We start from the raw sequence: 15939 nt of genomic DNA, 5'->3' as shown, positions 1-15939 counted from the left end.
CTTGACTGTGTGGATTGCGTCGGTGCTGTCACCTTTTCTTTCGAAATTGGATACGCCTCCAATTTTTGTTCCTTTAACTTAAGATTAGTTACTTGAACATAATGGCCCATCTTAGGCGCGAAGACTACAAATGTACATGACATTGTATGGCTAAGCAAAAGAGATACGGATACACTGCACTGTGGCGACCAGCGACCAGCCTGGCACTACAGACCACTTCGCCAGGCACGGACGGTCTGACTCTCCTATTCATATTATTATCAAGAGTAGATTACATGTATAAGTGTGATTTACGAAGTCTGAAGAAAATTAATGCTGAACGGTCTCTGCTGGGATGATGACTACACCATAGCTCAGTGGTTAGAGCATCGCTGGCTACAAGCGAGGGTCCCTGGTTCGAGTCCTGGTGGTGACAGTCAACTTTTTCTTCAGACTTTTCCCGTTTGTCTCTTTCCCTCAAACAAGTTAAGATTATCTACTCTTGATAATAATAATGGTTGTACGGTGCAAACCTCTACTTAAGGACCACTTGCCACTAAAGACCGCTTTCTCTGGCCCCAAGGCGTGGCCGTTAGTCACAGGTTTTACTGTACTTGTAGGGAGTGGCATGGGAAATGTGAGGCTACACGTATCTCTAGATGAGTTGCTAGTGTACCGGTACCTTGGATAATAGTATGCACATAGTGCAGTACTGCAATGCACAATGAACTATATGTTCATGTACGTGAGCATGGTGTTTTTTGTGGTGTCTGTGTCTGTGTGTCGCGGGGTGGACTGCATTTCGGTTCACTTACAATTACATGTACATGTATACGCCCATGCGCTGGTTTGTGAGGGTGCGCTTATGCCCGGGTAGAAACACATGCGTAATCCCGTCCATGGTGCGCTGGATAGCGCTAACGCCGAGACCCTAGGTCGGCGTTGCTAGTCCCGCCTCACCGGCACAGGCTCCCTGAGAGCCCCTACCAGTACATTGTCTGTCTTTCTCCTTTGTTGTCTCGATCATTATTTTCTTTTGCCTTCTTCTTCTTCTCCTCTCTTTGTTATGGTCTATCAGTAGGAGGTGCATTCTGTAAAAAAAAAATAAAAAAAATAAAAAATGCGCTTAAATACACTTACATGTACTTGTAGGGAGTGGCATGGGAAATGGGAAGCTATATGTACATGTACATGGCATCTCTAGATTACAAAGGCAGAAGAGAACAGAGACAGCCGGCTACATGTAGGTCATTGTTGTAACGCTGCGGTTCATGCACATAGCAAAGCTAAGGCAATCCTCAGACAACTGACAACTCAGTTGTCTGAGGATTGCCTTAGCTTTGCTATGTGCATGAACCGCAGCGTTACAACAATGCCCTAGCCGGCTGTCCCTGTTCTCTTCTGCCTTTGTGGTAATGCTCCATCCTTGTGGTGTTGAGCACTCTAGACAATCTGGGAACTCTCGCTATTGTGTATCTCTAGCCTGCTGGTATGTGCCATTCAGGTAGACATTGAGCTCCAAACCTAGCAATACCATAGCAACAACAAGAGGCTGTGTATGTGGGGGGGGGGGGGGCAAGTGCTTATCAGCGAGAGACTAGAGACGTGCGAGAGAGAAAATCGAAGGAGGAAAAAGAGCAGAGAAAGCGAGATCGGCTACTATCAGTAGCTTCGACAAACAGCGGCAGGCAAACTGGCTGAGAAAGGGTAGGATCATGATGGCATGAAAGACAGAGCAAAAGGCTATCATGCCAGATTGAATGCATGGAAAATCCAAAATTTGCTCAAACGTATGCATGCATGCAATTCTGGCGTGTTATGCAGCCATTATCACGGTGGCACCACGGTGCATCATGCAACAACTGGAAAACAAATATCCAGTGCGGATTAATAAAATGAACTACAAGTGGACAGTGCAAGTGCTTCTCAACATTTTGCTCCGAGTAGAGCAGTAACTTTGCGGGTCACAATACGGAACTCTGGAAAGAACCAAAATTCGATAATTGAGTGAACGGACCCGGGAAATCCCAGCCGAAAATGTGCATGATGAAATCTATTTATGCCCCTGTTTTGCGGGGCGTGATGCATTACGGGGGAGGGAATAATTATGATACAGTCAGACCTCGCATAACCGCACACATCCGTTTTCAAGAAAAATATCCGGATAGGCGAGGGAACCGGATAATCAAACACACATACTGTATGTGTGCATGGCATATGCTGTAAATCGGTAACCATGCAACAATTTTCTACCGGATGGCGAGGGATCCGGATAAACGAGGACCGAATAAGTGAGGTCTGAGTGTATTACGCATGCAGCTAATTGTACAGTAATACCAAACATGCATGACAGAAAAACCTGAGAAAACAAAAAGCGTTTCAAATACGAAGACAGCGGTACCTCAAATATCCACCAACACTTCTGTGCTCTGGAACGTGGTGACTGCTGATGTGTTCAGGGAGCTACTCGGAGCTGCATTCCGAGGGAGAGGGGTCGGCCGGAAGAGGTCGTCTCCCTTCTTCGCGTCAGGCGCGGCTGTTCCGTTTTCATTGTCTTGGAAGGCAGTTACGTTTGTGTAGCCTACAGAGCATAGTACATACCACAGACACATGGGGTCAAAAAAGACACCATGCAGGAATAGAACATTACCATGGGTTCAATTGACTGGTTAATGGCAGAGGTTCTTATCTACACCTGTATTGCATGGTGGCTGTGGATGCCGGGGAATGTCTGAGTTTCACCAGAGCTTTCTCTCTCTCTCTCTCTCTCTCTCTCTTTCTCTCTCTCTCTCTCTCTTTCTCTTTCTCTCTCTCTCTCTCTCTCTCTCTCTCTCTCTCTCTCTCTCTCTCTCTCTCTCTCTCTCTCTCTCTCTCTCTCTCTCTCTCTCTCTCTCTCTCTCTCTCTCTCTCTCTCTCTCCCTTATTCTCTCTCAGGCTCTCTCTCTCTCTCTCACACCGTTTCTCCCTCAAAATTTCCCTCGCCAGGCTCTACAAGCATACACTAATTCCTGGAGGACTGCTATATGATTATGGCATCATCACCCATTGGTATAGTGAATTTACATAAGGAATGCCACAGGTCCGCCGGAACCAGTCCGGTTGGTCAGGTTATCACCGGACCAGCATGTTAGCCACCAACACCTGCCGGGACTAATTTACTTCAAAAAAATTGCATAGCAATAATTGCTACACACCCCGACGTTTGCATAGCAACGCAACAATTTTGCATAGCGGGTTTTTTCCGTCGACACTGCAGTCTTCAGTGCACTTCCACTTATACCGTCAACGAACGCCGTGCTGTAATTCCTCAAACCACGAAGCGAGGACGCCTTCTCCCTGCACATCTTGCAAAATATCTTGGTCACAGCTCCGCCACTCGACTCTGCACGATTCCATTCTTTTTTGGGATCAAATTCAGCAATCCACTTGTCCACAGTACCTTGCTTCACAGACATGCCGGCAGTGAAGAGGCTTCATCAATAAGGCTAGCAGAATTTTACAAAGATAAGTCCTGAACGGTCGAGATGCCTACTGCTAGTGAAGCAACGCGGTCTATATCTCAAAAGCAGGTGAAGTACTTGTCGACACTCGCCTCGTGCTTCCTGGGCTGCACTTCAAGTAAGTTAGTTAGTTTCCAAGTGCACGTGCTGCGGTGCGCGTGCGGAGATTGTGTGACATATGGCCATGGTCCCGCGGCCCGCGCGTGTGTATCGTGTAGAATCTACCTGCAGTGCTGCAGTGCAGGCTGGACAACCACACACACACAGTCTAATCTAGTTACAGTGCATGGCGCGCCATCTCGTGGCGCCAAACCAGCCACACACACTGTAAAGCTACACATGTGCATGCGCTACGCGTGCACTACAAGTCTATGTCCAGGGCCATACTTAGCTAACATGTATGTTGTGTCGCAGTTTACCGCGACTCACTACGAACTTCGAATCGCAGACACTGTGTTTTGCGTCGCAAACTGCGATGCGATACCGGTTAAATTAGTCCCTGCACCTGTGTACTGCAATGGAGGTCATGTGACATGTGTACCCGCCATGTCATACACAGAGTATGGAAGTCACTGAAAAAAAACTGGACCAATGAAAAACTGCTTCCGGAGGTGCTGTGCCACACCGTACCATAATACCCCCCCCCCCCCCCCCTTCTCACAGTGCAATATCATTATTTTGTTGATTTGTACTTGCCTTCCCCTCTATGGAATCAGCACTAATATCCATGAACCCTCCAAGTTGGAAGGCCGTTGATTAGCGCTATCGAGCAGTGCTCAAGCTGACTTTCATGCTGTGGAATGTACCAGTACTCCTTGTTAGTTTTGTGCTAGATTGTGCAGGTCTGACTGTTCAAAATCTAGTTTAGTTGGTGGGCTCGATCGCATAACTTGTGCCCACAAGTTCCATGTTACAAATTTGTACTTACGATCTGCATCTTCGGTTGGCCCGGTAACACCGTACATCGGGTTAAACATCGTCATGTCCGCCTGTTGGATGGCCGTCTTGCGCTGCTCGCGTCGCTTGCGGACCAGAATGACGAGGACGAGCAGGACGACGAGCAGGAGTGCCGCCACCACGACGCCAATGATGATGCCGGTCTCCTCGCCGGACAGTCCGCCGCTGCTTCCGCCCGCTACTGGTGCTTCTTGCGATGGCGTACTGGCTACTGTAGGCATAGCCCCCACCAGGCAAAGACACACAGGAGGGAGAGAAAAATCACGGTACAACTGTAGAAGCAGAATTTTTCGGTGGTGTAATATTTTCGATATTCTCCAAGATCGGCAGTTCAGGGGAGGGAAAATTTTCGGTTAACCCGTTTTCCAGGTAAGTGTACTAGTGCTAGCACCAAAATTGATTTAGTTCGGCCCAGAAGTTGTTATTTATCGACGTTTGACGTCAACACTTTCAATTATTGATACCCAGCTCCTACAAATACTCACACTCAGTCCTAAAAACGTGACCAGAGACTGAATTGCCTGTATGAAGAGCACAGACGCCACTCTGCTGAGGGCCAAATTTGAAAAATCAGATTATTCGAGCAGCTCAGTGTAATCAAAGGGTCTATGGCACCACCAGGCAAAATTTTACATTCAAAATCTGATAAGAACCATTTCAAAACTGCTGCCCTAACTGCACATGAAATAATTCCTTTTTTGGCCATTAGGGGCCATCCGTAAATACCGATATTTATTTAGAAACGAAAACTACCGTATTTTACCGGTTGTAAGTCGACCCCCCTATCTGGAGGTCTCAATTCTGTGTTTTAAAGTTTTCACTCAAAGAAGCACTACTAACCACCTCCTGCTACTAACACATCAACAAATCATGTAAACATTCCTTATTGGAGGATATAACGTCCCAATCCTTGAAAAAGGCCAATAAACTGGCAAAATGTGTAAACATGGTGCAATCGTGCATGCAGTGCAGGTCATTTTTTGTAAGATTCTGATAGTTCCCGGTTATAAGTCGAATCCCGGTTGTAAGTCGACCCCCACCCTTTCTCCTTCTATTTTAAGTCGTAAAAGGTCGACTTACAACCGGAAAAATACGGTAGTCGTTTTTCTTCAACCCCCTCCCCCCTCCCCCCTCCCTGAGACACGAACACATACCAAACAGTACATAAAATCGATTTTTTCTTTTTTCTGGACGAGCCCACACATACAAACTGTGCGTCGATATTTTTCGAGAAACGAACAGGCGCTCGATGTTGTCATGGCCTGAATGAAAACTGTACCTGATGCCGTCATGTGCTGCATGGTAACCGTACCTGATGACGTCATGGGATGAATGGCTGTTATTATAAGCCACGTTTCTTGAAGTAAGTCAGTGGGCTATGACGAAATGCCGCACCTCTTTTCTTTCCTTTTTTCCTTCTTTTCTCTTTCTTTTTTCTTTCTCCCTCACTCCCTTTCTGATGATCCCCAGTTATTTTGTTTCCTGTTCGACCCTCTTTGAAGTTGTGCATGGTACTGTTGAGGCAGTGAACTACAATCGGAAACAAAACAAACAAAAAAACATTTACCTGATGACGTAATGGCTGACTCTTCGCTTGAAATCACTGCGGCAGGGCCCGTCGTTGCTCCATCTCCAAGTACTGGCGTGGTTGCTGGCGCTGAACTTGGCAAAGGTGCGGGCGGCAATGACGTCTGCTCTCCCGTCACGGTCGGTGATGCTGCCGGCATCGTTGTGACTGGTTGTGTTGATGCAATGGTGGCTGTGGCCATGCTGGTGGTGGCTTGTGGTGTTGCCGCGGCAGGTGATGAAGTGGTCGGCGGCTCGCTTGTAACGGTGAGTGGTTCCGTAGGAGCTGGTGTGGTAGCCATGATTGTACTAGCTGGTGTTGTTGTTGTCTCAACGGGGGTGGTAGCAGCCATCGTAGTTGTTGGGGCGGCTGTGGTTGTTGCCATGGAATCTGCGCTGGTGGTTATGGTTTCCGTAGTTTCGGTTGTTGGCTGACTAGTGGGAATGGCTGCATGAATAGAAAGTTGAGGTGTGTGCACGTGCGCGCATGTGTGTGTGTGTTCGTGTGTGTTTGTTTGTGGGTTTTCATTAGTGTGTGTGTGTGCACGTGTGCGAGTGTGCAAGGAGAGAGACAGAGAGAAACAAAAAGGGGGACAGATATAGAGATTAAAAACCACAGACAAATAGATCCCATGGAATCAATATGCACATCACGTTTCAAACCAAGCCGTGGGCTGTACTACACATACAACTAGAATTTCAAGAACTTCTCTCGCTTTTGATCACATACTACTCGCCTTGGTCTTTGTCAGGCACAGGCCTTCACAAAGGCAGGTGGAAAATGGCATATTGGCTATGCGCTTGTGGGGTTGGAGCTTAATAGACCCAGGTACACTAAGGGCATTACTGCCCCCCCCTCTCCCCGGGGAATACTGGCCCCAGGAAATGATGGCCCCGGGAATACTAGCCCCCGGGAACACTGGCCCCATGGCCCAGGGAATACTGCCTCCCTGGGAATACTGGCACCCAGGAATACTGCCCCCGGGAATTTTGGCTCACGGGAATGCTGGCCCCCGGGAATGCTGGCCCCTGGGAATGTTGTTCCCTGGTAAACTGCCCATGGGTCTTCCATTCGCAGAGTCTGCATCTGTATAAGTTTGCCCTTGCACACAAGATCACCTTCTCCGTCCTACAATAAAGTAGCCCTCCCCATCACATCCCACACACACACACACACACACACACATACACAGAGTCAGACAGAAGGAGACTAGCAGATAGACTACCAGCTAGACAGAGAGGCATGCACATATACACACACACAAACGGCCTTGAAATTGCTTGAATGCACACAATCTTGGTGGCAATACTCGAATATCTAAACCCCTACCCTACGTCAGTGCCAACATTTTCCCATAACTTATCCCTCACATTATCCACAACATCTGTGTGATATTGGCCTTCATTCGTGAATTAAGTAGAGTAATGACAATCTAAGCGCCAAGTATCACGTATGATCTGATTCATAATGATTAGTATTAGGGTTCCGGGTCCCACTGCGGCTCCGCTACTCGTAATCCGCGGCTTGAAACGTCATCATTACCATAGTGACTGCTGCTCGAGCTGGAGCAGCGAGGCTGCGGCTCACCGCGAGCTTTCGCTAGGATTCTTGATCAGAAACTGCGAGCCGCAGTCGCGGCTTGATCTGTTTCCCGTACTTTATATTGTTTTGTACTGGAGAAATTTAAAATTCAAATTCTATTTCGTTGCGCAGGCCAGAACACGAGGATGTTTTTGATTTTGCGCGCCCAGGCAGGTAAAACGTCATAAAAAAAACGTGGAGCACGGCCGTGGTGCCGCGAATGGCGAGTGTCAGTGGAACCGCGCTGCTCCGCTGCCTGCAGCCAAGTGCCGTGGAGCAGCGGAGCCGCAGTGGAACCCGGCCCTTAGGTTTTTACCATCAGTCGTCTGGTGATTGCAGTGGTATGAAACTTTGAGTCACGACAAATCCAAACTGGACTTAATTCTCGTGTTTTCTTGTGAGCTCCTACCTGTACAGTCTCCGATTCGACCAGTGCCAGTGAACCCTGGTGGACAGACACATACGAAACCACCCGGTATATCCTGGCAGGCGCTGATAGGATCACACAGCACATTGTCGGTCGAGCAGGAGGACGCCTCGCAAACGCCATTTGCAGCGCGATATCCGTCAGCACAGCGGCATGAGAATCCGCCCACAATGTTTTCGCATTGCATGTTGCTGCCGGTGCAGTTATGCGAGCCAGCATCACATTCGTTGATATCCTGGCACTCAACACCATCACCTGTGAATCCGCTGTTGCAGAAGCACGCGAACGTTCCCACCTGCAGTCACACAGCATGCACACAGAGATAGACACAGAGACATAGACACAGAGATATAGACATACGCATCGCAGAAGCGATGATAGCGAACAGCTATGTTAGACAGAGCAACTTGTGCTGGGATTACACTATTCAACAGCTTGCAGGGTTGATGAATTGACCGCCACTAATTTTACCCTGGTCTACACCACACAGCTGATTGAAGTGGCTTTTTCTGGCCAATGAATCCCCCTTTTTCATTTTTTTCCCACACACACACACACAACATCACACACACAAGCATACATGTACACACACACCCGTTTTTGAATTATATACTTTGGAATTTTCATGCTACGATAACTTTTCGTAATGTCCTTCTCTCATAATATTTTATTTAGGGCTCAAACGGTTAGTCCGATTAACCGGTTGCAGACCGGTTACGAAGAATTAACGGTTAACCGATAAAGATAGCGGTTACGCAGTAACTTTTTAGTCAATTTTTCAAGTACCAGGTCGTTGCAAAGTATACACTTTTGCAGGCTGTCGCACGCGTATGCAATTATTTCTGGGCTGTCAAGTCGGTCATATCTGGTCTCTTGGTGTGAGAGTATGTATGAGTGAGCATGCAAGAGAATGTACATGTGTGCGTTGTACTGAATAGGGTACATTTTTTGAATGAGTATAGTCAAATATACGGTTAAAAAAGAGTCCGCAGGATTGCCGTGGCTTATAGGTTATAACCGTTAAACCGACCGTTAGCTTAGCAGTTAACCGTTAGGGGTAAAACCGTGACCGCTTGAGCCCTAATTTTATTCATTTTCAGCAAGAACCGGAGGTTTTCCTCTGGTGAGATGGCAGAATTGCCTGTGCTCCGAACGAATCAAATACAAGAAACAAACAAACATGCCCACCTGGTTCACGCATCGGGCTGACGCCGAGCAGTTGTCCACGCCAGTGAGACATTCATCGACATCAAAACAACCCGCATCCGCGGCTACAGTGGCACTCGCAATGTACCCCCCGCGGCACGGGCACTCGAACGAGCCCTCGGTGTTGTAACACGTGCTGGTCGTCAGATTGCACACGCTCGCGCCTCCGTCAGTAGCAGCGGCACACTCGTCAAAGTCGGCACAGTGCGTGGCGTTCTGGCGACCGTAGCCGTTCTCGCAGACACACAGGAACCCGCTGAGCGTATCGATGCAGCGCGTGCCCTCGTGCCGGAAGCAGTCATGCTCGCCGAGTGCGCACACGTCGATGTTCTGACACTCGGTGCCGTTGCGCTGGAAGCCGCGGTCGCACTCGCACACGAAACTCCCCACCGTGTTGTTGCAGGTCGAGTGCAGCCGGCACAGGCTGCTCCCGTTGCGAGCGCACTCGTCAATATCGCGGCACACCTCGTCGCGAACCTCGAACCCGGCCAAGCAGGCGCAGCGGAATGAGCCAGGCAGGTTCTCGCACGTGGAGTCGTCCGGGCAACCGTGCGCGACCGTGGCAACACACTCGTCTATGTCGGCGCAGACGTCGCTTGCGTCGAACTCGTACCCGGTCTGGCATCGACACTCGGCAGTGCCTGTGGCACTGGGCATGCAGACGGCCTGTCGAGGCGTGCAGTCGAGTGCCGACAGTACGCACGGGTCTGTCTGTATGCAGTCTGTGCCGTTGTACGTCAAGCTGGCTGGGCACAGGCATTGGTAGGAACCTGTGAGAGGATAGGAGAAATGAGAACCAGTGAACAAGTAGGGAATTTTAAGAAGTTGCAGAGAAAGGTAAGCAGACGGACAAAAGCACAAGCTGCATAACAGCATATTGTTTACACTCTAAGTTTCATGATCTAAGTCAATCATCACTCATAGGACAATAATTCAGGACCGCCAGAAGCAGTTTTTGATTGGTCCGGTAGTGTCCTAGCCTTTCATACTTTACCACAATTTGTGCATGGAGCTCTTTACAAAAATGCTTTGCTTCACGGAAACGTATTTCATTGCGAAGAACTGCGCTTCGGTCCTCTGAGCTGTGCTGATGAGCTCTAACAGAGCGAAACAGTTGCTGTCCACAGACTTGAGTATTATGCTCCCTAGCATCAGCAATGTCGTTAGGTTGAGCACTTTTACCTTAGCGCGAACCCTTGCCGCTCGCCTTGTGCAACGCTCACTGCTCTTGGAGCATTTCAAGCACTCTTGGCGGGGTTTGCAGCTCTTTATAAAAATGCTTTGCTTCACGGAAACGTACTTCATTGCAAAGAGCTGCGCTTCGGTCCTCTGAGCTGTGCTGATGAGCTCTAACAGAGCAAAACAGTTGCTGTCCACAGCCTTGAGTATTATGCTCCCTAGCATCAGCAATGTCGTAAGGTTGAGCACTTTTACCTTAGCGCGAACCCTTGCCGCTCGCCTTGTGCAACGCTCACTGCTCTTGGAGCATTTCAAGCACTCTTGGCGGGGTTTGCAGCTCTTTATAAAAATGCTTTGCTTCACGGAAACGTACTTCATTGCAAAGAGCTGCGCTTCGGTCCTCTGAGCTGTGCTGATGAGCTCTAACAGAGCAAAACAGTTGCTGTCCACAGCCTTGAGTATTATGCTCCCTAGCATCAGCAATGTCGTAAGGTTGAGCACTTTTACCTTAGCGCGAACCCTTGCCGCTCGCCTTGTGCAACGCTCACTGCACTTGGAGCATTTCAAGCACTCTTGGCGGGGTTTGCAGCTCTTTATAAAAATGCTTTGCTTCACGGAAACGTATTTCATTGCAAAGAGCTGCGCTTCGGTCCTCTGAGCTGTGCTGATGAGCTCTAACAGAGCGAAACAGTTGCTGTTCACAGACTTCAGTAGATCATGGAAAAATACCTTTGTAGTCAGAAGTTGATAGCGGCACAAAGCTTGTTTTGCTTGTAAGGCAAAAGCACTTCAGTCCTTTACCACTGCACTCAGGTTTATGGATATAGTGGAGCTCACTTAGTACAAACTCTGCTACATACTCTTGCTTAGCTAGTACATACTAAGGGCGCGTTTGAATTGTCTTCATCAACTGTTCAAACAAATTTTATAAAGAGATTAGTTGAAGTGTCCCATTACAATGGTTTCTATCATTTTGGAATTTTTCAGTGGAATTGTCATGGCGATGATGACATCCGATCAGATCGACCATCTCCACGCACGTGACGTAGCTATTCCCAACTCTTCGAAACTAATCCACCTCTCCCGTCGGGTGAGGTTGTGGAGTTTCGAGGAGCTTCGTTTTTCTGAAGAGGCCAATAAGGCCACCTCTTCAGAAAAACGAAGCCCCTCGAAAAGTCAAAGAGTGACAATTCGAACGCGCCCTTAGATAAGATGAAATCCTTGGTTGATACGGATATTGTCTGGAGCACGGATGTATCAATCTGTACTAACGTGTGGTGGGATAAGAAGTACATGTACCTGCCTCGGATGCGAAGTACACTTTCCTACTGCCCTTGGGGATACGTATGATCAGAATTCCACTCTACCACCATGCCCCCCCCCCGGGAAAATCACACACACAGTGACACACATACACATGCACACAAACACACACGCACACATGCGCACACACACAAACACACGCCTGCACGCACGCACACACACACACGCACACACAATGCACACCGACACAAAAACACTACCCAGATGTATACCGAAAGCAACTCACCTTGCGTATCCTGGCAGGTAGCTGACGATGAGCAGTTGTGTGTTCCCTCCGCACATTCATCAATGTTAGAGCAAAGCGGGCTAGGACGAAAGCCAACACGACACGGGCAAATGAAGCTTGGTATCTCATTGACGCACGTGGTGGAATTCTCCTGGTGCCCTAGGCTGGTGCAGCTGTTTGGATTCAGGCATTCGTTCAAATCTTCACAGAGAAGGAGGACACATAGAATATGCTACATACGCACAATGAAGAGAACATACCCTCTACAGTCGAATGTCACTTATCCGGTCGCCAGTTATCCGAGCACGTCGGTTATCCAACAAGCCCGGGAGTGGTAATTTTATGACTCTCAACAGTAAAATTCTAAAAAAATTGTTTGTTTGTTTGTATAACATACGGTGTAATATGCATTTACTTGAAGTAGATGTGGTCAAGTATGCTAACATGTATGTGTACATGGAGCAATTCATGAATATGCATGAATATATTTGGGTATTGTGTAAATAAATCAGTGAAATCCAGCCATATATGCACACAAAAAAATGATATCAGTTATCCGACATATCCAGTTATCCAACATGCCTGATTCCCGAAGTGGTCGGATAAGTGACATTCGACTGTACTTATAGACTTCGGAGATAACGACACTTCGCGAGTAAGGACACTTTCCTGATGCACCACCGAGTGTCGTTATATGCAAAGTTGACTGTAGCCGCTTGTGCATATCATTGTTGACTTTGGGGTGTAATGCATATTTTAGAAACGCGTCAAAATAAATATTTCAAACATGTTCGATTTTTCAGCACATAACAGACGCGTACTGGCATACATGTCAGCCACTTTTACTGGCGGGGTAAAACAAACTAGTACTCGAAGGCAACACAAGTCCCAAAATACAACTTGAGGTGCAGCTTTCTGTGAGCGTCTGAACATGTGTTTGGGCATGCGTGAACCGCTAGCGTACCCCGTACATGCGCCAGTTATGAACGCAGCTTTAGGCCTAAACTCAAGCATACAACTTGCCCCGTAGAGACCTTATACACTCTGAGTAACCGTAATAGCATGGTGCTTTGCACGCTGAATTTACTTACCAACGGCGATAAAGTCGTTTGCGAATTGCACAGCTCCACCGACAAGCGCGCTGCATTGAATGGGGATACCCGCTGTTCTACTGTAGTCTAGCGTGGACAGAATCAGCGTGTTGTTGAACGGGCCATCGAATGAAATCTGGTCCGGAGAAGGACCAGAGTTGGGTAGGCCTGAGCCGATGATCCAGGTGACTGGTGCTGTGATTGCAGGGTCCCCGACGCATGTTGCCCTTGCTGTGCTCAGATCTGGAATGACCTGACCGGGTGGTTGTATCACCAGTGCTGATGGAGAGAGAGAGAAAGGGAGAGAGAGAGAAAGGGAGAGAGAGAGAGAGAGAGAGAGAGAGAGAGAGAGAGAGAGAGAGAGACAGAGAGACAGAGACAGAGAGAGAGAGAGAGAGAGAGAGAGAGAGAGAGAGAGAGAGAGAGAGAGAGAGAGAGAGAGAGAGAGACAGACAGATAGATAGGTAGATAGATAGAGAGATAGAGATAGATAGATAGATAGATAGATAGATAGAGAGAGAGAGAGAGAGAGAGAGAGAGAGAGAGAGAGAGAGAGAGAGAGGGAGTGAGAGGGACAAAGAGAGAGAGAGAGTGAATGATTGGGACAGAGAGTGAAGGAGACACACACACACACAGATAGACAGACAGGCAGACATCCAGCCAGACAGCAGTCCAGCCAGCAAGCCAGTCAGCCATCCAGACAAAGAGACAGACAAACAGAGGGAGGGAGGGAAGAAGAATTTCTGAACCCCTCAGAACTTGGGTATCTGGGCTTAGTGGTGACTCACTGATGTGAAGGTCTTTGCTTAGGTGCTGCAGTGCTTCTCAACAGAACAATACTTGGGCTTGAGTGACACGTACTACACTCAAATTCGCTAATAACGACTGCGGATATAATGAAAATTCGCGAATAAGGACAGAATTTCCATGCCCAGAGCAAAGTCCCATCCCACTGTAAGCTGTATTACATAATGAGACTTCGGGTATAACGACACTTCGCGAATAAGGACACCTTTTTGATGCCCCGCCGAGTGTCGTTATAAGTGAAGTTGACTGTACACTCGAACGTCTCTTATCCGGACGCCTCAGATACATGCATGTCTCTCTACCGGGCACCTTCAGCTTGTGTTCCTATGGCAACACTGCTTGAATCTAGGGGGGGGGAGAGAACATGTTTTCGTATGCGCAAGTGCTTATTTGTCTCCGCCAACCCATATAATCCACCCATTTTCATCTGCAGCTTCTTTTTTTAATCCTGAAAATGTGCAATACGTGGCAAATAGACTTCTTCAAGAAAAGATATGACACAGGGTAGGTGAGTTGTCCTGAGATACGGACAGTGCCCGGTTCCAAGGTGCCCGGTTCCAAGGTGCACGGATACGAGACGTCCAAGTGTACCAGTATCTAGAATCCAGCTGACTTGGCCTTCTTTCTTTTGGTTTAAAACAGTCGTAAGCCTTATGGACTGTCCCTAATAGGGCCTGTCAGTGATACGTCAAAAACGGCCAGGGAGTACTAAGTTGACATCAGATTTCTATTTTGGATCCACTAAGGTGTGACTTTGCTATTGCCTCAGTATGTGGGTACATAGCAACCCACTCATGTCGTATGCAGGGGTGACTTTTACTTCGTCAGTGGATCCAGTTTTTGAATTTTTGAAATTGTTGCTATGCTGTGACGTAGCACTTTCAAGCCCTATGGAGCCACCGCTCCCAATAGGCGTTTGAAGGATGAGTCAATCCCGAGCCATGCAGTAATTGCAAGAGTACATAAACCTCCAGGCATGTGGAACTCCACTTTTGGTGTTGTTCCCACCGATTTTCAAGCTGACGTCATTTTTGTGGCGTGATGCGCGTTGTACACATTTTATGAGAAGTATCTTGCACATGGCGCGTGTGTGTGTGTGGGGGGGGGGGGGTACAAATCCTATTCGACGCTGTAAGAACTAGCTCTAGGAAACACATGTTCAACGCTGACACGCGGTGCAAACATCGTGAATCACGCGTGCGAGGAGCATTGCATCATCATAAAAATGACATCAACTTGAAATTCTGCACTGTATGAGCGAGTTGCACACACTTGGGGGTTTGCACTATCGGTAATATGCATGCATGTGCACGTGATGTACGTATTCTTAGAACTTTACTTACTTTGGCACTCCGTGTTGCGGTAGAACAGGGCTACAATCACCACGGACGCTAACCACCCGTGTGAAGCCATTGCGTAGAGCAAGGTAGAGCACGAGCTACCTCCGAGACAACTGCCTAGGAACAAAACCAGCAGGTGGCTGAGAATGCTACAAGCACAGCCAAACAAGAGCAGTTGCTTCCGATGTGGACAATTAGCGTTGCTGTCTGGGCCTTTATTCCGAGTTGATTTTGCTCTGACGGCAATGGTGCATCCACCAATTGCTCACTCCGCAGTTTGCTGGCACCCTGATTGGGAAGAATTGGAATTTGATGATCCAGTAAGGACAATTGGATGGTTGTAACAGTTCCGATATTTGAGCTGCCACGGACCACACACTTATCGCAACAATATAGACAAATAGCACGTTATTCTCCACAAGGAACTACTGACTCCGATCTCACCGCATGGCAACAAAACCAAAAACCAAACAGACGAAGAATCATGTAGCGCGACAGGGGATCCAGAATAATGACTGGCGTCTTCAACTGGAAACGGAGAATCCTCAGCGTAGAACAACGTCAGTGCTCCCCACACATCTGAAACTAACTAATACTTGGAGTAGCATCTACCACCGCGTAGCACGCGCCCGCATATAGAGTCACTTGCGACAGCGACTCGACCGGAGATGTTGCAAAACCGGACGCCTGGCAGAGCGGATATCGCGCGGAGGCCGGCCAGACCCATCATACGGCGCCGATATCTTAGGAACCACA

The 15939-nt window shown here is 48.1% G+C and overlaps 1 protein-coding gene across 2 annotated transcripts; it reads right to left on the bottom strand.

The window, feature by feature from the left end:
• Positions 1–1542: 1542 nt before the first annotated feature.
• On the bottom strand, positions 1543–15901 carry LOC135829949 (latent-transforming growth factor beta-binding protein 4-like). Of its 2 annotated transcripts, none has more exons than XM_065342341.1 (8): positions 15187–15901; positions 13037–13315; positions 11946–12146; positions 9200–9987; positions 7994–8306; positions 6004–6450; positions 4408–4644; positions 1543–2560 (listed from the first exon to the last, which is right to left on the bottom strand). In XM_065342341.1, the coding sequence occupies exons 1-8, from the start codon at positions 15254–15256 to the stop codon at positions 2382–2384; spliced, it is 2514 nt and encodes an 837-aa protein (XP_065198413.1). In that variant the 5' UTR covers positions 15257–15901; the 3' UTR covers positions 1543–2381. The 2 variants fall into 2 exon arrangements, with proteins under 2 accessions (XP_065198413.1, XP_065198412.1); XM_065342340.1 differs by having other exon boundaries at positions 4408–4647; positions 15187–15897.
• Between the last annotated feature and the right edge of the window lie 38 nt (positions 15902–15939).

The sequence above is a fragment of the Sycon ciliatum genome, chromosome 13 (genome assembly GCF_964019385.1).
Source record: "Sycon ciliatum chromosome 13, ocSycCili1.1, whole genome shotgun sequence".
Taxonomy (NCBI): Eukaryota; Metazoa; Porifera; class Calcarea; order Leucosolenida; family Sycettidae; genus Sycon; species Sycon ciliatum.
Note: the sequence above shows the minus strand (reverse complement) of the source record. Positions and strands in the feature narration are given on the sequence as shown.

Coding starts and splice junctions, on each gene's coding strand:
- LOC135829949 (XM_065342340.1), bottom strand. CDS start 15,256: ATGGCTTCACACGGGTGGTTAGCGTCCGTGGTGATTGTAGCCCTGTTC. Junction 12,147..13,036: donor AAACGACTTTATCGCCGTTG/GTAAGTAAATTC, acceptor TTCTCTGTGAAG/ATTTGAACGAATGCCTGAAT. Junction 8,307..9,199: donor CAGCCCGATGCGTGAACCAG/GTGGGCATGTTT, acceptor GTGTGACTGCAG/GTGGGAACGTTCGCGTGCTT.